The sequence below is a fragment of the Misgurnus anguillicaudatus genome, chromosome 18, assembly GCF_027580225.2.
Source record: "Misgurnus anguillicaudatus chromosome 18, ASM2758022v2, whole genome shotgun sequence".
Taxonomy (NCBI): Eukaryota; Metazoa; Chordata; class Actinopteri; order Cypriniformes; family Cobitidae; genus Misgurnus; species Misgurnus anguillicaudatus.
In genome coordinates, this window is record NC_073354.2 from 31,803,458 (window position 1) to 31,830,522 (window position 27,065).

Here is a 27,065-nt window from a genome sequence, read left to right on the forward strand (position 1 = left end):
CGTCCGCATTTGGCGGCCATCTTACCACAGGCTCACTCGTAGAATAAGTTTTAAATGACCATAACTTGCTTAATTTTCTACCGATTTTCAAACGGTTTGGTTTGTTATGAACGTCAAAGCGGTACCTATGACACTGCATACTTATACAAAAACAATTCATGATACACGTTAAAGCATCCAGAATTATAGCCACATTAATAATGTTTGTAAGAAACCAAACCGTTTGAAAATGTGCAACTTGATGAAAACAAAAATGAAAGAGGCGGAGACCAGCCACCTTAGTTTTATCAAATGAAAGCCTTAAAATCGCGCTGAACACTGTGGGTTCGTGCTAGAAATCAGGTCCGATGTAAAAACAATGTGCTTGGTACATGACATTAGATCAATAGGCGGTCTTTTTGGCTGCTTGAATGCATTCGACCACATGAGTGTCTACACCATAAAAGCAAAAGACAGTAGGCAATTTTGAAAAGAGTTTGTCGCACTTTATTAGATTTATCTGTCCTGACATTGGCAAAAACTCTAAGTAGACTATAAAAGTTTAGTGGACCCTAGAGATACGCAAGTTTTATTTGGCTGTTGACTTTATTACTGTAGATAGCAGCCGTGAAAGGCTGAGATGTTCATTTGGAAGTATAAGATAAAATAAACACTTCGGTATTGGCACAACCTAAGATCTTCAGAAATCCTCTGTGGTCACAAATAGCATATACTACTAGACTAACATATTTCATTTTAATCTCTAACTATACTTTATTTTCTGTAGAGGAAGATATGATTTCAATGTGAATACATAAACAGGTCTGACCTGGACCTGGGGCAAAGAGTAGCACGTGGAATTTAAAACATGGTTATTCTCATGCACCCAAAGGATGTGTAGCGTGAGACCCTGTTTTATGACCTGTATGTTCTTGTGCCGGATTTAATTTTTATTGCACAGAAATGAATTGGCCCTATTTTCAAGTCCAGAAAAAAAGAACCCTGCACTGCTTTATGACATTTTGACCACCTGCGACTTTCAATTGTCACATTTTTATTTTCTTGCAACCTCCAGAAATGATTGCTCTTGTGCTATCAAGCCTTATGGATTTTGTTGTGTCCTTTTCAGGCCTGATTTTTTAGGAATGGTATTAATATTAGTTATTCAAATACACGTTTCACTTACAAGTACCTGCTGTGCCAGTATGACAGAACTGCTCCAAAACTGTATTAATGTGTTAAGTATTACTGGGATGGATACTTGAATATCACAATATAGATGTGGCTATTTTTTGAGTATTGATTTTTTTTTTTTCTTAGTTTGACTCTGATTAGGTTTATGAATCTCTATAGTATATATTTTCAGTATTTATATGACCCTGGACCACAAAAGATTAAAGAGTTGCCCGAAAATATTCCCCTGCTATTGAAAGTTACCAAGGGGACTACTTTCGGGCATTGTGTAATATCATTGCGCCTACTGCCGTCATGTTACAACCGCAAAGTCCTTGATTATTACGCCAGAATGAGAGTATAGTTCCTAGCCATATCTGCCTAGAAAATTGCAACTTTTGATTTTCTGTCGGTCTTAGTGCACGATGTGACTACAGAAGAGTCAAGTTTTAAATACATAAAATTCGAAATTTTTTGTTTATTTTTTAGCGTGATGCTAATGGTCTAATGCAGGGGTCACCAACGTGGTGCCCGCGGGCACCAGGTAGCCCGCACAGAGTCTGTGAGGTGCCCGCCAAAGCACATTCTATTAAAAGTCTCAACTGTAATATTTATTCATTACATATTTTTTATATTAGCTTGGCTTGGTTTACGTATGTTAACATTTTAAACAATACTAAAACATATAAACAAGTCAAATAAAATAAAATAAAATAAACAAGTAAAAAGTAAATAGATTGTTTTATACATTGAGGTAGCCCTTGCTTATAAAAAGGTTGGAGACTCCTGGTCTAATGGATTATGCTAAGCTATGCTAAAAGTGGTACCACCAGACCCGGAGATCAGCTGAATGGATTCCTCCAAAGCGGTGAAAATCAAATGTTTAACTCTAGAGGAGCTGGAAAATGAGCATAAAAAAAAGTGGAGGTTGCCTTTCTTAATTTTTTTTTCAAATAGTTTTATCTCAACCAAATATTGTCCTAATAAACCATATATCAATGGAAAGCTTATTTTATCATTTACTTTCGGGTTTGTACCTTTTGCATATCGTAACCTGTACACACACTTATACACCAAAGGAAATGTAAAAACGTGAATTGGACCATAGGTGCCCTTTTAAAATAACTAGTATAAAGCCTTGATAAATAATAGTAATTAAAATAATGAGGAGAGCATCACTACACTACAGTAGTCTCATTCAAACCTCCTGTCTCCTATTTAAACTGAAGATGGCACCACATCTTTCATCTGTTTCTCTTTCTGTCATTACAGTGTGACGTGACAGGACAGATTTCTCTCACTTGCATTCATTCACAGGATTTGCCTTGCGAAGCATTACAGACACTTTGGCTGGATTCCAGCTTTGGTGTTTGTTTTTTTGTTTAAGCCTATAATCTGATGTTTATTTTTCTGTATAAAACAGAAAAAAATAACAGACACTTTCCAGGTAGGGCATTCATCAAAATGTGCTGTTGGGTGACATCGCCAGCGATGCAATTTTTGCTGATACATCAAACACTTCGATGCAATTACGATTCGATTCTTTTATCGATATTTTTACTTACAAATGCAACCAAAATATAAAACATGAACATTGAATTAATATGCAAAACGCACAAATCCTTAAGTAAACAATGACGCAAGTTATTCAACGTAAATCTCTTTTCTTGGAATACTACAATTACACGGATTGTAGGCAACAGTTTGCTTCCTGGGCCGGATGATGTGAACAAGACCGACATTAACATAATTCCTCCCGCTTTGACTTACAGTCTGTAAGTAAACTCCTGTTAGCATTGCATTGTGCGTGAATCTTTTAAACATGGTAAGGAGCGTCACACTTCCGGCTGACATCAGAGGTATTCAGGCCAATCACAGTGTACAGATTAGCTGGCCAATCAGGGACACTGCGCTTTTCAGATCAACGAGTTTTGTACAAAATCAGTGCGTTTCAGGAAGACAGGGATATCTGGAGCTACAAAAATGTATGGTATGTGGAAAATAATGTGTTTTTAACCATAAACCACACAAACACATTGTATTATACCAAATACACAAATAATGTTGTTTTTAGCAATGAAATAGGTGCACTTCAATTTTTAAGAGTGTACAGAGAAACAAAATCAAAATATTTAATGCAAGACTAGTAAATTCACACATAACACTGTCAGAAATAAAGGTACAAAAGCTGTCACTGGGGTGGTACCCTTTTAAAAAGTATACACATTTGTACCTAAAGAGATCATATAAATACCTCAAAGGTAAATATTGATACTTCACAGGTACATTTTAGGACATTTTTAGCTTTTGTACCTTTCTTTCTACGAACGAACCATATTAAGCACACACTGCCGCCAGGAAATTAGAGCTAGAAAACCTTTTAGTCATGATTAATATCTACACAGAATAGAGGGAAGTCATCGGAACCGAGTTTTACTTCTCCAAGTTTTCCTGCCAGGTGCTTCTTTTTCAACTCTTTAATTACCTCTGATTAAAGGTGTTCTGTGTAGTTTAGTAGATACCATGCATACAATTACACTAATTAGCTCGATCTCTCATCTTCATTAGAACTTAATTCCTAACACGGTGCGTATTCATAAGTATGCAAATTATGAACTGATATCTATGTACCTGTGTGCCAGAGAGAACAGTATCTATAGCGATTTGGTAAAGAAGTTAAAGGATTAGTCCATTTTCTTAAAAGAAAAATCCAGATGATTTACTCACCACCATGTCATCCAAAATGTTGATGTCTTTCTTTGTTCAGTCGAGAAGAAATTATGTTTTTTGAGAAAAACATTGCAGGATTTTTCTCATTTTAATGGACTTTAATAGAGCCCAACATTTAATACTTAACTCAACACTTAACAGTTTTTTTTCAACGGAGTTTCAAAGGACTATAAACGATCCCAAACGAGGCATAAGGGTCTTATCTAGCAAAACGATTGTCATTTTTGACAATAAAAATAACAAATATACACTTTAAAAGCACAACTTCTCATCTAGATCCGGTCGTGATGCGCCAGCTGACCCCACGCAATACGTCATGACGTCAAGAGGTCACAGAGGACGAACGCGAAACTCCGCCCCAGTGTTTACAAGTGTGTTAAAAGAGGACCGTTCTGACGTTGTTGTATGTCGAATGATACTAATTAATGTCTTTGTGTCAGTTTATTGTTTAAAATGGTCCGCAAATGTGCGTTTTATATATGTAACACGTGACCTCCCTACGTCACTACGCATTTACGTTAGGTCGCGCTGGACCGGACCTAGACGAAAAGTTGCTGCTTAAAAGAGCATATTTGTTATTTTTATTGTAAAAAATGACAATCGTTTCGCTAGATAAGACCCTTATGCCTCGTTTGGGATTGTTTATAGTCCTTTGAAACTCAGTTGAAAAAAACTGTTGAGTGTTGAGTTGAGTATTGATTGTTGGTGTCTATTAAAGTCCATTAAAATGAGAAAAATCCTGCAATGTTTTCCTCAAAAAACATAATTTCTTCTCGACTGAACAAAGAAAGACACCAACACCTTGGATGACATGGTGGTGAGCAAAACACATGGACATTTCTACCAAGAAAATGGAATATTCCTTTAAGTAAATAGGGATTATTTTATATGATCAATATTGGATATAGCAAGCTTAGGCTAGAAACCAAGGTCGATACTGAAGGTCTGGAAACCATGGCCATTTTTAATGTAAAGCAACCAATCACGTTACACTTTGTGGCTAGTCATGTTTAGGGGCTTGAAGATTTCACCACAATAGCAGACCGGTGTGCAACCATCATTCACAAACATCTCTAAAGTTTATAACAACAATAAAAAATGCATGTTAAAATATCTTGCATACTTAAAGAGCACCCATTACATTGCTAAAATCAACATTATTTTGTGTATTTGGTATAATACAATGTGTTCACGTAGTTAATGGTTAAAAAAAACCATTTATTTTATTTCCACATATCGTTCATTATTGTTGCTCCATAAATCTCAGCCTTCCTTAAACGCTCTAAATTTGTACAAAGCTCATTGATCTGAAAAGCGCTGTGTTCTCCGATTGGCCAGCTAATCTGTACGTTGTGATTGGCCTGAATACCTCTGATGTCAGATGGAAATGTGACGCTCCTTACCATGTTTTGAAGATTAGCTTACAATGCAATACTGACAGGAGTTAATATCGTCTTTACTACCTTATCAATACGAGCCGAATCTGATCCAGGTGACCTAATTGATCGATCAACTTTGCCAGCGATTATTTGATCTTGATGAAGCATATAATGTCACAAATGTAAACGCAATAGCTTTCTTTTTCGATCCGGGCAGATCGTTAAAGTCCTGTGTAATTCAACCAATCAGAGGACAACTTCGAATCTGCTGAAGTGTTTCCAGATAAGTGCTACTATAAGAATGTTCAACAAATCGTCGCAGGGTTTCCCCAGCACTTTGCAGTTCAGGCGGCACGCCTAAGCTGGGAAACCCTACCGCCTTAACTAGGTCGTAAAAAAAAAAAAACGCTGCACAAAAGGCCGTCAAGTGCATCTCGGTGAATAGCGCGAAAGCTGCACACCGCGAGCGTACGCGCTTCCCAGGGATCTGTCATTGTTCGCCAGACGTTCAACAACATCTGCTTCAGTTTGTGTTGATTTACCCTTTAGTTTCACTTTATCACGCAGCTAAGGTATCTGTTAAAAACATTTAATTCATTAATAATGTAGTATGTGTTCATTTTCTGTCATATTCACACACATCTTTAAGAATTTTATTTGAGTGTTTTTAATAAAAATATTTCCCCCTTTGATTGCCACGCCCCCGGCCACCCTTCCAACCCTACCAACTAACAAATTTTCTGCGGGAAACCCTGGGTCGGTGGGTCTGACGTCTGAGACTAATAACGGTGAGCAGAGCTTTGCATTTCACCATTTTTAATCTCCAACAGTGGCACAGCTTGTGAAACAGACTGATTGACGCTAAACAATAACCCCCCTCGTCTCTCTGAGGTGATCTGGACCAATTCACAGGCAATTTTTATGCGCCGAACAATATGGTTTTCTCTGCAAAACTACAAATGGCTGTAATTATCATTATCACGCTTTTGGTCTTATTGACTGATGGTAGAACATGTAATGACTTTTAAACTGTATGATGTGATTAAGACATCCCAGTGCTGTGGGAGTGAATTGTCTCCAATTCCAGTTCCAAGTGGGCAGAAATCTCATCGGCTATCATATGGACATATTCAGGATTAAATATTGAGCCAATGTGTTTATGTTGGCAGCGCTGTTACGAACCCTAGAGACTTACCTTGCCATCCACGGTCTAAGCATCCCAACAGAAATAGGTCTTGGTACATTTATGCATTTGGCAGATGCTTTTATTTAAAGCATTTTACAGTGCCTTCAAAGTGTTTTTTGTAGCTCAGTTGGCAGAGCATTAAAGCAACACTATGTAGTTTCCATGTAAAAATGACTTACATCTCCCCCATGTGGTTGAAAAGCGCAACAGTGCCTGGTATCAGACACTCTTCTGCAGGCAGGGGGAGGGGCGGGGCTGTGTTTCCTACCCTCCACCGCCACTTTCAGAGTGTGCTTGTAGCAGCTAGGAGGCTGCTCAGGTTGCACCAACAGTACAATTTGTCCAGTTAATAGTTGTTCTATCACTGAAATAATTTTAGAGAGATTATTTAAAGGTAAAAAAACTACATAGTGTTGCTTTAATACGACATACAATATAGTAAAAGAAACACCAAAAACTTTAAAATAAACAAAAATAACAGAAAAAAAATTATCTTTCTTTTTTCTTTTTTATCACATTTCAAATATGGGTAGGTTTCTTCAAAAATACCAAATTTTAAGCAAAAATCTGAAATAATAGCATTTTTGTAAATAACTTTTGTTAAAGATCAGATTCAGAATGATGATCAAAAACTACACAGAGTTTTTAAATTAGTTTTTATAACTTGGGTAAGAGCGCCACCTAGTGGATAATAGCAGAATTATAGATTACTGTAAAAACAGGTCAGGAAAGTTTTCTGCGTTGTTGGCAGGGAAACGTTTTCTCATATGCTACGTACACACCAAACACGTAGCATCGTGTTGCTCGCTCTAGATTACTTGCGGGATTTAACTTTGTCATGCAAATTTTTCGCTTGAATTGAATATTTTCAACTTGCGCGAAGGCGCGTTTGAGGCGAATAGCGTGTGTTTTTGCCACAATCACGCCGCCCAATTCGCATAATTTGCATCGCCTCGCGCGATGACACGTCTGATCGCATCTTTGCATTGACTTTGCATCTACTCGCGCAAATCGTTAATTGCATTTGGTGTGTATGCCCCAGTAGTTGACGAGATAACTTAATGGCTGGGGGAACAGTTAAAGGGGACATATGATGAAAATCTGACTTTTTCCATGTTTAAGTGCTATAATTGGGTCCCAAGTGCTTCTATCAACCTACAAAATGTGACAAAGATCAACCCTGTAACTTAGTTTTGGTAAACCATTCTCTGCAAGCATTTTAAAAATAGGTAATTGAAATTTGGCTCCCCTTGTGATGTCAGAAGGGGATCTTATTATAATAATACCGCCCCTTAAACTGCACAATCCAACCACGGCACTGCCATTTAGTCCAGAGAGAGAGAGAAAATAATTGACAGCACAATTGAGTTTCAATTTCAACAAACCATCATGGTGATCAGTGTTTGCATCATCAGCTTATTTGCATTTTAAAGGACACACCCAAAAACAGCACATTTTTGCTCACACATACAAAGTGGTAATTTTAACATGATATAATAAATTTTCTATATGGTATTTTGAGCTTAAACTTCACATACATACTCTGGGGACACCAAAGATTTATTTTACAAAAACGTCCCCTTTAATTCCACCTCCCTAAATTCACAAGCAATGCATTCTGTGATTGTGGTAACCAAAATGCATTTACTGATTTTGTTCCAAACAAGGTATCATATACACAACTTATCAGTTCATTTTTTGGAACAGTCCTACGGTCACAGGAGCATACAGTAGTTGTGATGCCTTACCACATTGACAAGTAGCCGGATTGGACACAGAGGTGTTGACTATGCTATTTATTTACAGCATGTGTCACTTTTATTACTGTACTGGATCACTCTGGTAAAGTGATAGCCAAAACTGTTTTAGTCAAAACCGACTCCCTTTGCTAGGAAAAGCGAGACCATTCAAGAACTGTTTCTCTCAGCATCAGTCAGTGCACATCGGGATGAATTTTAAACTTCCTGGATGCTTTAAGATATAAACTGAAGGCTGGCACTCCGACTGCCTCCTGAATTTTAATTTACTCGCACACAGCATCTCTGCCACTTCTATTTTACGAGCTGCCTCGCAGGAAGGTGTTTTTTTTCTGCCACTGTAGATACTCAACAGGTGGATTTCTTTGCACGTTCCACCATGAAAATAAATTTATGAGATGCATGATGCATGCAAAAACTAAAACTGTGAATTCGTCTTTTTGAACTAAGCTATAGTTGAGAGTTCCTGTAGCGCAGTTGCATTAACAATGCAAAGGTCATGGGTTTGGTTTTCATGTAGTACCTGTATGATAAATTTGTATACCTTGAATGCGCTATGGATAGAAGCACCTGCATGCATAAATCTAAGTTAGCAAGAGAGTGAAATAGCAGACGACATCTGTCTTGTGAAAGGCAATGGATTTGAAACCAGGAAACACACATACTGTATACCTTGTAAAGCAGTGCAGCTCGCTTTGGATAAAAGTATCTGCCAATGCGTAAATGTAAATGTTTTTGTATCGATAAGTTGGAGACTTGAGCAGAAGTGCTGTTTAAACAAATTTTCATCACTTTTGTGCCCTAAGGGTGATGACACAACAGATACAGACCCTCGCCCATCCCTCAGCTTTGACTCTGCGAATCGACATATACATTAGTCTAGCAACTAAGCTACTTTTTTTTGTCTTTACAGTCGCCCTTATCTTATTTTTCTGCCTGACAATGTGTTGGAATTGTGCGAAAAGAAAGAGAACTGAAGAGTAATGATCATTCGTGAATGAGAGTAACACATGCATCTTATAGCCGAGTCTCGGTTTCTCACAGTAATGGAGAGATAACTCTATTGTGCCGTTCTCAGGTGGCCGAATTGCTCTCACCTAATCAGATGTCTAGACAATTATGGAAATGAAGTGGAAGACACACAAAGCATGGGAATTGGAGTCGAAGGTCACTTTGTTTCCCAATAATAAATCGGGAGGATAGTTTTGGCCCGCAGCCGAGAAAAATCGAGAGATGATGTTGTGGTTTGTGGTTCAAAATAAAATAGTCCTTTCTGGGGTTTTAGATTTTATTATGTTTGTTCTTTCATGCAGTAATAAAGCTTGTAATTTAAAGTTTTATGAAAGCTTATAATAAGAAGTTTTAGGACTTTTTTTTCTCAAACCCATTTCTGGAGACTTTCAAGTTCTCTCCATAGAAACAGAGGGAATTAAAAATTGAAGCGTGTCTGAGAACATTCTTTAGTTTTTGTGCCCATATTTGAATGCTTGTGATAAGCTTCTTAAAAACAAGTGGATTTGCAAACATTCATGCAATAATAAACAAAATCATTATTTTAATAATTAATCTTTCGGAGAGGCAGCAAGGCTTAAATACTTCAGGATTTATGCTGATGTCAAAAACAGTTCAATTCAACTAGCTTTAATAATGCATAAATAGGATAAAAAAAACTAAATCAACGTGGACAGGTTAACTGTTTCTCGAGAAAACATTTACATTCCTGATTAATTTTTATCTTAAATTGCAATACCGTGATTATCCACTAGCCAATTTATGAAAAAAAAAACCTGAATGCAAAAACGTTATTTACTAATTTTAAACTCCGTGTATATTTTGATAATCGTTCTGAATCTGATCTCTAACAAAATTCCTTCACAAATGCAATTATTTCAGCTATTTGCTAAAAAAAGATATGTTTGCTTGTTTTATTGACACAACGTACAGATTAGCTGGCCAATCAGGGACACAGCACTTTTCAAATAGTTTGAAAAGTGCGTTTGAGGAAAGCAGTATATCTGGAGCTACAAAAATGTACGGTATGTAGAAAATGTGTTTTTGAACCACGCAAACACGTTATATTATACTAAATACACAAAATAATGTATTTTAGTAATGAAATATGTGCACTTTAATGCATAGTGCAGGCAGATATCCATTTTATCAGTCCGTGTGTTTACTGGGAATTGAACCCATGCCTTTGATGTTGTCAACAGCGTGTTTAACCAGTTAAAGTCTGTGTGAAGTCATTTCAGAGAATTGTTTCTAAATGTAAAAAATGTCTTGCTGAAACACATTACAGACAAAGACTGTGAACTATGTAGTACTGGAGATACACCGTTAAACAGTTTTTCCATATTTCTGTGTTCAGGATTATTTAGGCGGGGCTAAAACGGTGGCTCAATGATGCACTGGAGTGACCAAGCATGGCCCCGCCCCTAACACAATTGTGAGCATCCGTTCAGGTTGTACCGGTATTTGAAAGTTAAGAGAGATGGCAGCTTTCCTGCGAGTGGGCGTGGTTTCAGCACCGACAGCGGGCACGCCCATAGCATTTGAGTTTTTCCAAGATTTTTATAACTTATTTTATTTATTTGGCTGGATGGTTAATATCATATTTTTCTGTAAACTTTACACGGGAACACTTGCCATGTTGTTGAAGTAATATTAATACAATTCAGTAGTTAATAAATTAATACATTTTTAGTTGATTTTAAAAAGGATTTTACTATTTGTATGACAGAATTGGTATTGGGTTGTCCAATGTAAAATTTAGGTCCGAAGGCAAAACCAGTTCCACAACCATGTAATAAAAATAAAGAACCATGCAGTAACCATGTAATAAAAAATAAAGTGTAATAAAAATAAATAATTTTTTGTGAAAATAATTTCCCAGAATACTACAGTATGAAAAAGCACACACTGGATGGAAACCGTATGGATTTTAAAAGCCGAACATCAAAGCAAGCTTACGTTTGTCCGTCCCTTGTGTGGCTTTACATATATAATGCATTAAGCACAAATGCTCTGCATCAGCAGAACAGTGTTTACCTAACTTTTGACATAATGCTTATCTCACACAAAGTTTTTCAACCTCTTAATGATGGAAGTCATGCTCACTGAGCAAACATAAATTCTGTCGATTCTAAATTGATGGATCTACATTTTGCACATTTTGACAGCATCATCTTGCAATTTTCATGTACCATCTGCAAGTACATCTCTAATTTCTCCATCTTTCCTGTTCTTCAGGTGATCTATGCCCTTAACACCAAGAACGACGAGCATGAAGCGGCTATCCAAACTTTGAAGGAAGCCCACGAGGAGGAGGTGCAACAGATCCTGTCGGAAACGCGGGAGAAGATCATGCAGTACAAGAGCAAGATAAGCGACGAGATGGACCTGAAACGACGCATTCAGTCCCTGGAGGAGTCTATGGAACTTCACGAGCGGATGAAGAGACAAGCGTTGACAGAGTTTGAGACGTACCGCCAGCGGGTGGAGGACATGCAACTCTGTACGGAGGCGCAGCACACGCAGCGCGTGGTCACCATGTCACGCGAGGTGGAGGAAATGCGACGCTCTTTCGAGGAGAAACTGCGCTCTTTCGGACAGCTACAAGCGCAGTTCGAGCAGGAGAAACGACAGGCTCTGGAGGGACTGCGTTCTGGCCATCGACAGGAGGTTTGTGATTTGTTAAATCACACTTCAATACTTATTCCATGTGTCATTTAAGTTTATTTATTATGACTCAACTTGTATACTTAAATGTTCCCCGCTCTATGTATACATTTGGTACCAGTATGTACCTTTGAGATACTAATATGTACCTGTGGTACCAGTATGTACCTCTCAGTGACAGCTAGGGACCATTTTTTGACCTTTATTCTAAACGCCCTACTGAAAAATAACAAAAACCTGGTCTTCCAACCTGGTTTTAGCTGGTTTAGCAAGCTGGTCTAGATGTGCTTTGGTCACTTTTTAAGCTGGTCAGGCTGGAAGAAGCTGACCAGCTTTGCCAGGCTGGGAGTAGGGGAGAGCGGGGTAAGTTGTCACCCTTTTCACACTGTCTAACATTTACTGAGCACCAAACATCACAATGGTATAAATATCATACCAAATGAAAGAATAACTTACCCCGCTCTCCCCACCATCTTAAACCTTTCAGTAGGGAGTGCAGAATATTAAACTGCTTTTGTCAAACAATATTTGTAATATAATGTGTTGTACAAAAAAATAAATCATTTGGCTTTTGCAGATCCAGGAACTTCTTCGTTCACACCAAAGCCAGAATGCCAACTACAGCAAAGACCAGGAGAAGCTTGGACAGCTTCATAAAGCCGAGGTGGACTCATTGAGCGAGAGGGTCGAGGAACTGAAACAGGACAAGAAGCGTCTGGTGGAGGAATACGAAGCCAAGCTCAATAAAGCCCAGGCTTTCTACGAGCGCGAATTGGAGGCCATGAAGCGCACGCAGCAGATGACCGCCGAGAACCTGTTGGCCTGGAAGAAGACGGAGGGGGATCTGAGGAAAGAGTTTCAGGCGCAGGAAGCGGCGCTGCAGAAGACGCTGGGAAAGCTGCGCAGCGAACTGAAGCGTGTGCAGGACGAGGCCAGGGAGAGCAGAGAGAAATCGCATAAACTGCAGGCCTCGCTCATTGCCGCAGAGAATAACATTAAGGTAGATGCCCATTCATGTAGAGCCAATAAAATTTGCTAGCATTTAATGGTTCATTGTTTTGCTTCTAATGCGTTTTGTGTTGACATCAAAAAGTCGTGCTGAAAGTCAAATGTTTTGGTTTCGTCCTGAACCCACAAGATGTTTCAGATGTTTGAGGATCAAAAAGCACGTAGAAAGAAACTTCACCTATTGTGGCACACATCCTGAGCTCTATGTTGTTTTATAATATCTTTGAAAGAAAAACAATGCCACCCTGACATCTAAATGTAGGATGCCACTTTGTGTTATTTATGAGTGTAATCACAGGATACAAGATTTATAATATGGTAGTTTAAAGGACAAAATGATGAGTAAATGAATAGTGTCTTGCTTAACTTCTCACTTATATGAGACACTAATAACGCCTGTTTAATGGAAATATGCTGGGCTCTTACACACACTCAGAGCAGGTCTTTAAAGGTATCGATCTTGAGCCACTCTGACATTTTCAGACTAACTCATACCGATCTGATTTCCTGCTAATTAAATGTTAAATTGTTCAGATGAGAGATGGCCATAGTGCCCGTGTCACATCACGTGGAGATTTTATGGAGGGGAGATCAGTAAATTCTGGTAAATATTTTGATAGTTGAAGAATTTATGGAGTAATTCAATGGATGGGCGGACGGACAGACCAGACAGACAGACAGACAGACAGACAAATAGATAGATGCCAACAATGTAGATAAACAATGCAGATAGATAGATAGATAGATAGATAGATAGATAGATAGATAGATAGATAGATAGATAGATAGATAGATAGATAGATGGATAGATGGATAGATGGATAGATAGATGCCAACAATGTAGATGAACAATGTGGATGGATGGATGGATGGATGATGGATGGATGGATGGATGAATGGATGGATCTATCACTGAGATAGATAGATGCCAACAATGTAGATAAACAATGCAGATAGATAGATAGATAGATAGATAGATAGATAGATAGATAGATAGATAGATAGATAGATAGATAGATAGATAGATAGATAGATAGATAGATAGATAGATAGATAGATAGATAGATAGATAGATAGATAGATAGATAAGATAGATAGATAATTGCCAACAATGTAGATAAACACTGCAGATAGATAGATAGATGGATAGATAGATGGATAGGCAGACAGACAGACAGACAGATAGATAGATAGATAGATAGATAGACAGACAGATAGATGCCAACACTGTAGATAAACAGTGCAGATAGATAGATGGATGGATGGATATTAGGGATGCACCGATAGGATTTTTTTGGGCCGATACCGATTTAAACAGACAACTTCTGGCCGATGCCGATACCGATATTAAACACTTGTATACAGTTGGTCTATTAGCTAGTTTATTTCTGCATCAAATTATTTTTACTGAACATGGATTTGATCTAATTAACATTCAATTGACCAACATAATAAGAAAGGCACAAATTAAGCTAAAACAAATATAATAAGCCAACAGGACAACCTTCAAAGGTGGTTTTTGCTATTCAGCATTTCTTTTATTAACATCATTAACTCCTTTTTTATATAATGGATTTCTTTAATAAACATAAATAATGCCAGTGCTATTGCTACTTCAAAAAAAGTTGGACTTCTTTTCCCCCACTAAAGTGCAGTCTGTTTCTTTTATTGTCCAAGACATTTGAGCCAGCTCAACAAAGGTTTTCTGTCGGTGCTTAAGTATAGTGCACACCAGAACATTAAATCATTTTAAATGAACAACAGACATGCAACTCATTGCCTTTATGTGGTTAATTAAAAAACAATCGATTAGGGATGGGCATTTTCCAGTAATTTACTATTCGAATATTTAAGCTCATAAAGAACGAATATTCGAATATTCGTTTATTTAAATTATATTAATTAAGACATGCGTCTTTTGTATTTTTCATTTTGTCATAATTTCACAGAAGGCTTATAATTAGGAAATATCCACAACAAGCTAAACTTATATACTGTATCTATATGTATGTATGTATTTTTAAGTTGAAAACATTGTAAATTGTATATATATATTTTAAATTCTTCTTAAAAATATCCTACAGAAAAAAAGGCGTTAAAACCCCATGCGGAGCGAAGTCTGAGTCAGTCAAACCCTTAGTTTCAAGTTGGTCGTTAGTATGAATTCATTACTGTTGGATCTTACATACATTATATTATACCAAATATTATACATTAACCCCAAATCTAAGCGAAGTTTGAGGACTTGCGAAGTTTAAAGTTTGAGGACTTGACAAAGTAGGCTATCATCATTTAAACCCTTAAACAAACAAATAAGAGCCCGGAGCAAACGAAAAAACGCATCTACATAACCGACTGCTCAGTCAACATATAAATATCTTCTCAGTTTAGTTTGACATGTATTTGTGAATAAAGAAACCATCTTTACCCTACCTGCTTCGGTGAAAGCCCGTTCTTCTGACTAGATACAATAATGCGGGTGCTGCGGAGAAAACTCTTCCTCGTGTTGCACGTGATGATGGTTATCCGATAAAAACAACAGACGGATTGAACAAGATTGAATATCTGTATTTAACATTATTTTACAAATAACGTAAGCTGGCTCGATAGATTATGGTTGACTGTGCAAAGTTACTAACGTTAGCTTAATTTAACAAGATTTCACAAAGACGGAGCTTTGACAGCCATGTGCAGTTATCCGGTTCATTTTTGAAAGAGCCGTTTTATTTCGTTCTCCGTGTCTGTCTCGTTATTAACAAAATAAAGTAGACTTTATAACAGAAAGCTTAAAAATCTCTCATGATGTGTTGATGCAGGCGGCGGCGAAGCACGTTTAATAACACGTGAGCCCTCACTGAGCCAGTTGCCAAATATGGCGCGGCGCGGCCAAACCCGGAGATAAAACAAAAAAAACTTAAATTCGTCTGCAATCTGCATTGCCAAACAATCAGAAATATATACGAATTAATGTTCATGTATATCTTACATTTAAGTCTGTGAAAGAGTATAGATGAAGTGAAAAAGCATTAAATAAGTCGAAACCCTTTGGTGGCACATTAAAAACAAACAAACATTCGAATAGCATTTTTCAAATTCGAATTATTATTGCCGATCGAATATTCGAATATCCGTGCCCATCCCTACAATCGATATCGGCCTTTTTCGTGCTATTATCGATATGCAGATGGTTTCAAATTCATCAAATATCGGCCGATAAATATCGGCGGCCGATACATCGGTGCATCACTAATGGATATATATATATATATATATAGATAGATGGATAGATATATAGATAGATGGATAGAAAGACAGACAGACAGAGACGCCAACAATGTAGATAAACAATGCAGATGCCAAACCACACTGTTCTGGGTCCCTGGTTAAACTTTATCACACCTCACTTGCCATGCATGGTTAACTGGAAAACTGGGAAGTCATAATGGGAAAGTGAAATCCTCTGCCTGGTTTTGGGATCTCTTCTTAAGCATTAGCTCATGATGAAGTTAACTGAGCAAGCAATAGAAGTCCTTTTAAGTGAGGAAAGACTGAACGGAGAATTTGTGACAGCAACAGTGAACAGTTCATTAATAAAGTAATCCAGGAAATAGAGAGAGAGAGAGAGAGAGAGAGAGAGAGAGAGAGAGAGAGAGAGAGAGAGAGAGAAAGATGATGCATACATGCACAATTAATGAGCATGAAACTGAGAATAGAGACGACAGTGAGTGGTAAAAATAGAAAAAGTGACATGGAGAAAGTTAGACACTAAGAGGCCACACAATGGTGAAATATAGTAAGACAGCACTCTATAGACGGTTTCGGCAGTAACAATCAGTGTTGTGCCTGAACGAGTTCATTGAACGAAAGTTCATGAACTAGTTCATATTTTGGGCGAACGTGAACTGAACGTACTGTATTACTTGCTGATGAACGCAAGGTAAACTCGTTCATTCTGGGGCTTGTGAACGGCACGTTCCCTCACTTTAACGTCATTCAGTAGGGTGCCAGATTTCTATAGAGTCTTCCAGGCGAAAACCCGTCTAAAACACACTGTAAACAGACCTTAATGTGTAGCGGAAAAAACACCCAATCTGGTAACACTGCCACCAGGCTGCATACGTCATCAAACAACACTGACTGGACGCTGCTATCCAAATCCCTGCCGCGCCACGCGCATAGTTTAATATTAAATAACATCATATTTGTCCTAAATCGTTAACGATTAACAAAGGCTGCTTACGCATATTCTGGATCTTGAAATAGACTTTGACTAAGCTCACGCTATTTAACGTGCAGGTGCGGTGTGCAATACCTGCGAGTTGTCATACACGCAACGCCTCGCATCGCTTCTCGCCCGGAAAACCCCCTTGAAGCACCGGCTAGCGCTAGCCTTTCAAGGTATGTGCAAGCAAATACAAAAATTAAAAGACAGTCAATGCTCGTAAACCCTGGTTGGATAGGGATTTAAAGTTGGATATCAAGATGAAATCTTGTGTTAAAACTGATAAAATAATTGCTGTCTGTGGTTCTATATGGGCTATAATGGCAATATTTAAAAAAAATAATAATAATATGGGGAAAAAGAACTATAAATTAGTTCATTTTTGGAACTGTGAACTAGTTCAAAATTTGGAAATATGAACTATGAACTGAACTAGTTCATTTTAAAATTTGTGAACTGTGAACTGAACTAGTTCATGTAGAAAGTGAACTTTCCCAACACTGGTAACAATATAAACAAACGGCTTTTGTGGAACACACAAAACTTCCGGTAAACTCCGAAAAGAATCAATAACAACAAAGTCCTTTTAGAGTAGTTTATTTCTGATAACAAGCAAAATACACAACAAGTAGATTACCTTCGTTCAAATCATGGCTAAAGCGTATAAAAAACGATACTGAGCTAACTCAGTTACTGTGTAAAATGTGTCTTATATATAATGTATGCAAACCAAAACATTTGTTATTTTCGACGAGGAATTTGTTTTAAAGTTCAGTTTAGACACTAGTCAGAACATTAAACAAACAGAGACCGGATGTAAAATTCCGCTCAGACACGTAATCGTGTCACCGCACGTGTGTCCGTCTATTATAGGGGATTTCAAACTGGGGAGGGACCCACTAGTGGGTCGCACAGTGGGATCAAGTGGGGTCATGCAATGTCACTTTGTTGTTGTAGTGAATGACACAAAAATAGTCCTAATTGTCCTAATAATGACAATTAAGGGGCCAGTCACACCAAACGTGTTTTAAGGCGCGCCCACTGCCTTTTTTCGTCACTTAAAAAAAAAGCAGTGCCGCGCGCTTTTTATATTGCTAGGCAACTACCGACACAGCTGTCCTGTCAATCAAACGCCAAAAAAGTCACTAGATTTGTTGCTTTTTTTAGAGCAAGACAATGAGACAGTACAACGAAAACATAACACAAACAAAAGGACATTAACAGTACAGTACGAATAAATTGGAGATTAACATAGTTGCTTTTATTTAAATGGGGTGTGGAAAGTCGCTAACAACTGTAAACTTCCGTCACCACAATGGAAGGCTCGCCCCTCCCCTCATTTGTTTTGACAAGGGAAAGACGCGAATGGCGCTTTTCCGCTGTCAGCGCTCCTTCAAAAATGCTTGCTTGCAGCAGGCGACAAAAACCGCTAGGCGTTCGCCGCTCACAAACAGCATGCATAATGTTGAAAATTTTAATTACCCTCTTTTTAAAAGAGAATACATTTATTTTTGTATTTGTTTAAATGTATTTCTACATATTTCTATAAAATATTTTGGTGGGTCCTGAGATAGATTAAGTGGGTCACGAAATAAAAAAGTTTGGGAACCACTGCTCTATAACACCACACAAATCAAGTATGGCCTATAAAATCTAAATCATTCTAGTAAACAGGTTTGTGTAAGCATTTAGTTTAACGATGGGGTTAGAGAATAGAAATAACGTCAGCCTAGTATGAATACTAGAGATGCTCCGATCAGCATTTTTGGGGCCAATCACCGATTACCGATAACCAAGATCATGATCTGACGATCGCCGATCACTGCCCATCACAGAATGGCAGTGGAATGGGAATCTTTTATCTATAATCTAGCAGAGTTTGCACCATTTGTAAAAATGAAACTAACTATAAATTAGGTATATTATTGTTTTAATAGAGAATCAAATAAATAAGCACAACAAATATTTCTTTTTGCAAAGAGAAATGTAATATGCCTTTAAAAAGGTTTATGTCTGTTAAAAGTAATTAAAATAAAACAATTCACAACCTTTACTGTATGAATTAAATATACACGCATTCGTACGAAGTACAACAGTTTTTCATTGATGAGCAGAGAGTAATTTTATTGAGAGATGAATTAGGATACTGTAGCTTTAAGACGTGGGAGAGATCATTCTCTTCACGTGCACTGATGACAGGCTGCTGTGTATGCTTGCGGCGGGTGTCCGCAAACAAGAGCAGCTGTGAGGAAAATGGAAGTTTAAACCTTCATAACTTTAAAAACGAATGCAAGTAATAAACTTTCGTCATGAGGACGCAATTGTCCGCGATAGATATGTGTTGTATATGCTGTTTGATAGGGATGTGAAGACGCATCGCGCTGAGGACCGGCGCGCATCCTCATAGAAAATACGCATATCTCTGTAAAGGCAGAGAGGGAAATCCAAATCTGCACGTCACACATGAGCAACGGGTTACAAAATGCTCGCACTGTTTAAAATGGTCTCTAATTGCAGCCGCATCAGGAACGCTATGATGACAAAAGTAAACAAAAAGATCGGCTCTTGAGATCGGCAAATTTAGCGAGTGCCGATCGCGTCATTTAATGCCGTTATCGGCCGATCACGATCGGCGGCCGATCGATCGGAGCATCCCTAATGAATACAATAAAAGTCTATAAAATGTTCTCACTAAACACTGCGTGTTTGTGTTTGTGTGTGTGTGTGTGTGTGCAGGAGCTGCATAAACAATTAGAGGAGGTCACCAAGAACACGGAGATCGTGGAGATCAGACAGAGGGAGGCCGAGTGTGAGCTGGAGGCATCCAGAGACCGAGTTCAACAGCAGGCCACTGAGATCCTCCTGAAAGCCAGTAAGATATCTGCAAACCTTCCCATAACCTCAGTTTATTCCAACACCTCTTACTTGAACATTTTTATAACTAACCAATCCATTACCTGCATCAGTGCCGCTGCTAGCCATTTTGGTGCCCTAAGCATAATTCCTTTATAATGCCCCCCACCCCAACCCTGAGGAAAAAAAACTTTTGTTTTTGCCAGTTTAACTTTTTACAAACATATAACTTAAAAGCAGAAAGTAAAATCTTCACAGTTTTAGCCAACACACACTAATTTGAACGTGCAAACTTTTATAGAATAGCAAAATAGAAAAAAAATTAACTTAAATTGAATAATTATATATATTTAACAGTCAGGAATTGTTAGCCTACCATGTGCACTGACTGCTAACGTTAACTTTTACTGAGAAAGTATTAACCACCGTCACGTCAAAATAAACCACAAAATAAAATACTGTTCAATATCTAAAGAAACGTAGTAAAGAAAGTAACAGCTGGCGTCAGTTATTTGTAAAATGCATATGCATAGGTAATGTTTTACAGTAAAATCTCAATTTAACTTGCACTAAAGTTATAAATTATAACAACATAGTTTGCTAACATTGATGTCAGCACAGCAAGTTCGAGGCGCGTTCGAGGGGCATTCCGATTAGCAGCAGCTGCAGCCCATATGCACATTTCCCTTATTAGGATTGATTAAACATGATGGACTTACCTGCATGTGATGCACGCGCATCATCCCGCAGTTTTTTCTTTTTTCCGATCCTGACTCCTGCTGTCTTTTCGGGGCCATTTTTAAAAGTTGCCTACTGTCTGGCCGTTTCTCAATCCGAAGGCCGCAGCCTGCGCGAGGCCGCACATGCAGGCTGCACACGTCATCAAGCCTGGTTTACTTCAGTTAACTGAACATTACATTATCAAGTCATAAGCATATTACAACCATTTACGATTAACTAAGAATAATAGTCAACTTAATAAGCGTTTATATTACGAAATAAGAAAGTTTTGATGATGTATCCAGCCTAGAAATGCGACCTCTGGAGGCAGCAGCCTTTGGATTGAGAAACGGCCTCTGTCAAACTTCGTCAGGCGCCCGCGCGATCAACCGGCACGGACCATCAAAGGCTGGGGGGCATACTTTCTATACTTGAGCAATTAAATTATCTCGTTTTCCCTTTTTTTGTAACATATACATGGATATAAAATTGCCTGATAATATTTCTATAGGCTAATGAAATTCTATCAGCATTATAATTTTTTTTCATTAGGGCTTATTTTTGGTGCCCTATCAGCACCTGGTGCCCTACGCACAGCGCGTGATGCGCGTTATGGGAGCGGCGGGGCTGACCTGCATGCACTGCATCAACCTGCACAGCATTTGTTATCATAGCAACACGGCTTGAAATGTAAAGAAATACTTAACCAAAAAATGCAAATCAGTTCAGTGTCTTTTGAAACACGTGTGATTTTTGTTCTTCAGTGGAACACAAACAGAAGGCTAATTAGAGCAGAATGTCAAAGCTGCTTTTTTCTGATTGGCTATTAAAGTGATCTGTAGAAATAAAAATCCAGTTACCCTCACCCAACGCTGTTAGGTAAAGGTTAAGCAGCTTCACACATTAAATTAGCTGGTTCTAGTTTCAGCAACCATTCGTGTTGACCGACAAGTTTAGGAGTGACAGATCTCCTCCTGGTATCCTGGCAACAGCAGATGTGTGTTCTAACTACACTCATCACCCAGATTCTGGAATGTTCCCTGGGGGAGGCAGAACCCAGCTGAGCCTGGGACACCTAAATGCCAAACACAGTTCCCTGTTTTTTTTTAATTGCTCTGTACAAAGTGTCTGCCAAATCCGTAAATGTTAAACATAAAGTTAAAAAGGTTTTATTTAATTTAAGCATTTTTATAATCCAAGTCATTTTACCCCGTCGCATTACGGCTCCGGCACAGAGCTGATCGCAGCCACTTTAGAGAATGCTTATGTTTATAACAGCTGTGTTAAAGCACTTTTCAGAAGCATTCTCCGCACCGCTTCGCTAAAGATAGGTTTATTTTTGACGCACACTGCATCCAAGCCACAGTTCAAATACAAAATAAAGGTCAAAATTGACACTTTGTGCAGATTCCTGATCATATTTCAATATTTCACATCACTTTATACTAGATTTTCATCCTTGATACTGAAAAACACCCAGTGTTAAAACTCAACTTAAAGTTAACTTTTGTCTATTGGCTATACAGCACTACAAAGTAGGACAGAGCAATACACACAATTAAACCGGATGTAACAACCATTAAGCCAACTTAACCATGTTAGGGGCGGTTCAGATTTCGCGTCTTTTGCGCACGCAGATGCTTTATTTTAAATGTGGATGTGTGGCAAGCGCGCTCAAAATGTGACGCAGGGCAGGCGCTACTTTTTTCATGCGCGTAGGTGCTGCTGCGAGTTGAAAATACTTTTCAGAATGCCACGTCAAAAAAAGCGCCGGAAAAAGGAGAAAAACGGTGCGGTCGCATTTTTAGACACGAAATGTGAAACACCCTTTATGCTGGGTTCACACCAAATGCGAATGGAGCGTCAAATTCACATCTACCGTGTCTAGTTTGCCACTTGAACATTTTGAAAGCATTTGCGCGTCTAGAGCGAAATCCGCTTCTTGTGGGAGGGGCAAGGAGTGATTCTGGGCGGGCCTGCCGCCACAGCAGCAAGCAGGCTCCTGATTGGTTAACGCGACGCAAATTGAAGACACAGTTCACATTTTTCAACTCTGGCGTCAGACGCGAATTCGCGCCAGACGGGCGAACTGGACGCGCGATTGAGGCGAATTCACGTCTACCGCGCTAAACCCCTAATTCGCGCCGTGAGAACTCCAGATGGGTGTAAACGTGAATTCGCCTCATTCGCGCATCTGGCGCGAATAACACGAATTCGCGTCTGATGCCAGAGTTGAAAAATGTGAACTTTGCCGTCAATTCGACTTAACCTTGAAATCACGCGTTTCCGTTTGGTGTGAACGCAGCATTAGAATGTCAACAATCAAGAAAAAACATAAAAACTATGGCTATTCTTTTTAAGTTCACAGTATTGACAGTTAAGTGCCGTTCACATTATAACGACAAGTATGACTATAAAAATGTAGTTTTTAAAATTGTTTTATATTAAAGAGAATAGCGGAGTTCACACGATAAACGGTATTGTTGGTTTCTGAACATTTTTTTTTTTTTACGATAAACCATTGACAGCTAATCAAATCTATTTGAACTTCAAGTGCACGTTCATTTAAAATGACAGATGACATGGTGGAGCAGCTCATTGCTGAAGTCCATAACATAAAATTACCTCAGGTATCCAGCGCTGAAGCAGTTGCTGTGAAATTGACTACGTAATGTTGCACCAAGAACAGCATATTTATATATTCAGTGACATGTAAACAGTTGCAAAAGTTTTTATTATAGGAAATATACTGTATTAGTTAATGCCATTGAAGATAAGTTGTTTGCGCGAGTTCTGTTCATGTGAGCGAATTAACATAAAGTTATTGTTATCGTCCGGTTGTGTGGAAGCTAATATAGTTAACGTTATAGTTATTGTTATAATGTGAACGGCCCTTTAGAAAGGATCATTGACTCTGTCTGGGTCTTGTTTGGTATTGTTCCAACATGCAATAGATGGGATTCAAACCATCAACCCTCTGGTAACTCATGGTATTTCTATCAAATGGCCCATAACTGGATTTCCATCTAATGCTACTGTGTCTGTTGTTTAGGTCAAATCGGAAGCCTGCAGGCCACGCAGATGACCCACGAGGCCGTCATTCGAGATCTGGAATCGGAGAAGTCTCGTCTGAAGGACAAGGTTTTACGTCTGGAGGATGAAAGAGGGGCGTTGCAAAATAAATGTCAGACGCTGGACGAGAGGCAGAGACAACAGATCGCCTCCCTGGAGAAGGTAGGAATCAAATTTTACCAAACAGTGATCAGTTTAGGCCTGCATGGAATGTGCACCTGCAACAGAGGCAAAAGAAAACAAGTGTTGATATGGACCTACAGAATATACAGTACATTTTGCCGCATGAGATCTTAAAGCATGGTTGGCGTGTGTATAAAAAAAGAGTATGCAAGCAAAGCAACAACAGTTTAATAACTCAAACATCAATCTTTTGCAGAAACATACATTTCACATAAATTCCTCTGAGACATCATTAGCTTATGCTTAAAGCTTATACAAGCACATCTATTGTGTTATACACTGGCTATTCGACTGGCTATTATCAAAACTAAATGCAACCCTCCCATGTTTAATTCAAAAGACCCACCATCTTCATCAAAGGATGCATGACAGCTCAGAAAATATGACTCTTGTGGACATTTGCTTGCTCTGAATAGAAATTTTATTTCTCAGCCCTGCATTAATTTTTTTATTGGGATTCCATTGCTATTTATCTGACATGGTGTTTTCATACAATCTACTGCAGCAGGCTTGTTTGCTGTCCTGTCATATTTAGGTTTTGTTTTATTATTAATATCTCAAGAGTCCCCAATGAACAGGAAATGTTGGATGGTTTCGCTACCAAAATATCCCCCTTCAGCAGTTTTAGAAACAGGCTTTTGCAAACTTTTTGTAAAAAGAAATAAAATATATTTGTTATAGCGTGGTGTAGTGAGTAACCACAGTATTATCTCATACAGGCACGGTACCAAGGGAATTAAAGCAACACTATGTAGTTTCCATGTAAAAATGACTTACAGCTCCCCCATGTGGTTGAAAAGCGCAACAGTGCCTGGTATCAGACACTCTTCTGGAGGCAGGGGGAGGGGCGGGCTATGTAATCTACCCTCCACCGCCACTTTCAGAGTGTGCTTGTAGCAGCTAGGAGGTTCCTCAGGTTGCAGCAACAGTACAATTTGTCCAGTTAAAAGTTGTTCATTCACTGAAATAATTTTAGAGACATTATTAAAAGGTAAAAAAAACTACATAGTGTTGCTTTAAAGGGACACTCCACTTTTTTTGAAAATAGTCTCATTTTCCAGCTCCCCTGGAGTTAACCATTTAATTGTACCTTTTTGGAATCCATTCAGCTGATCTCCGGGTCTGGTGGTACCACTTTTAGCATAGCTTAGCATAATCCGTTGAATCTGATTAGACCATTAGCATCGCGCAAAAAAAAAAAACAAATTTAAAACTTGACTCTTCTATAGTTACATCGTTTACTAAGACCAACAGAAAATTTAAAGTTGCGATTTTCTATGAAGATATGGCTAGTAACTATACTCTCATTATGGCGTTTTTGTATCTTAGTACACGGTGTAACTACAGAAGAGTCACGTTTTAAAATAAGAAAAATATTCAAACTCTTCGGTTTATTTTTTGTGCGATGCTAATGGTCTAATCAGATTCAATGGATTGTGCTAAGCTATGCTAAAAGTGGTACCACCAGACCCAGAGATCAGCTGAATGGATTTAAGGGGAGATGAAAAATTTGTATATTTACCAAAAAATGGAGTGTCCCTTTAAACCCATGATGACACGTAAGCTTTGGCGGGTGCGTCATACGTTAGCGCGACATCAACAGCATGCGCTTGTGGTAAACAAATACCAGTACGCAGATCGTAGCAGCAAATACACTGTGCGTTGATCATGCCGAATTTCTGACACTGTCAGAAAACTATCGTAGGCTATCTTTGGACGCAAGACCGGGAAAACGGCCGTCTTTGAACCTCACTCACTGCATGGCATAGGACCACCGATGAAGAGCCACGATCACAGATATCGCGACGATTGTTTCACAATGGCAATCTTTCGTCTGGGACAGCCAATAATCGTGCAGTGTATCCCGGGCTTAAGATGGCAGCATTACCGGAAGCTAGTTAATTTAGTTTATAAAGTTTTAAATATGGATTTTCTACAACAAAACCACACGGATTACCCTCAGAAGGCCTTTGTTTATCCCCCTGGAGCTGTTTGAATTACTTTTGTAAAGGATGGATGCACATTTTTTGGACTTAACTCTTTCACTGCCAGCATTTTTCATGATTTTCACAAAAGTTTAATGCCTTCCAGAAAATGCTCCTTTTTAGCAAATATATATACATACCATATATGAATTAAAAGAACAAACCCTCTGCTTTCAAAAAAAATCCGTTTCATCCTACCTTCATGTGTTCTGTTTTTATCACCTCTCAAATATGTGTAGGTTTCATCAAAAACACCAAATTTTGAGCAAAAAGCTGAGATAATTCCATTTTTGTGAAGGACTTTTGATAGAGATCAGACGCAGAGCGATCTTTAAAACGTACACGGACATACAGCTGTTTGCCCTAGGGCAATACTTCCGGGTTTTATAAGTTGCAGAGTAATAGCGGTATTGCAGATTGACGAGATAACTCGTCAATGGCGGGGAAAGAGTTAAAGGAGGTGGCCCCCATATCCTTTCATTTTACCAACTGAAAGATCTAGGACATTTTCTAAAATAACTGAAAATGTATTCTATGTAACTATCCCTTTAAGTGTAGTGTTTTTTGTGAGGAGTTTGGGATTGGCTGTGTTTTGACTCTGTTGCTGCGCCCTGAAATTTCCAGATAACTTAATTTAAAGAAGTATCACATTAAGCTTTCTCTCTGCTTGTCTTTCACCCACAGCACAGCGAAGACGTTTGTTAGCAACGTAACCTTGAGTTCGATGTTACTATGGCAACGCTCAACAAATAGAGACAAGAAGCATTGTATAGTGATCTACATTACAGATGCTCATGCAGGTCTTATAATGAGAACTTGCAGGCGTCTGCTTTGCAGTCTTGATGTGATACAATTTGTCCAAGTGGGACTGAAGGTGTCTCTTTCTGTTTCTAATGTTATCCACATAGATTGGATTCATTGCAAGTGCTGTACTACTTAAGACTTAAAGGCGGAGTGCACGTTTTCTAAAAAAAAAAATGCTTTGGAAAAGGGAGTCGGGCCGACTACCAAAACAGACTTGTAGCCAATCAGCAGTCTTCTAACCGTCATCTTGCCTGGCTTTCAAACATTGTGCACTCTGCCTTTAAGTCTTGAAATCGGTCTAAAGACCCTTTTTTGGGGGGGGGGGGGTCTTGTTTT

The 27,065-nt window shown here is 38.5% G+C and overlaps 1 protein-coding gene across 2 annotated transcripts in view; it reads left to right on the top strand.

Moving 5' to 3' along the window:
• The window catches only part of fam184ab (family with sequence similarity 184 member Ab), a 172,382-nt gene that overhangs the window by 40,829 nt on the left and 104,488 nt on the right, over window positions 1-27,065 (top strand). For both annotated transcript variants that reach the window (XM_055187037.2, XM_055187038.2), the window contains 4 exons: window positions 11,454-11,885; window positions 12,460-12,882; window positions 19,849-19,984; window positions 23,738-23,919. In XM_055187037.2, coding sequence (XP_055043012.2) covers window positions 11,454-11,885; window positions 12,460-12,882; window positions 19,849-19,984; window positions 23,738-23,919 — 1,173 coding nt within the window. Of the gene's footprint in view, window positions 1-11,453; window positions 11,886-12,459; window positions 12,883-19,848; window positions 19,985-23,737; window positions 23,920-27,065 lie in introns of those variants that run through there.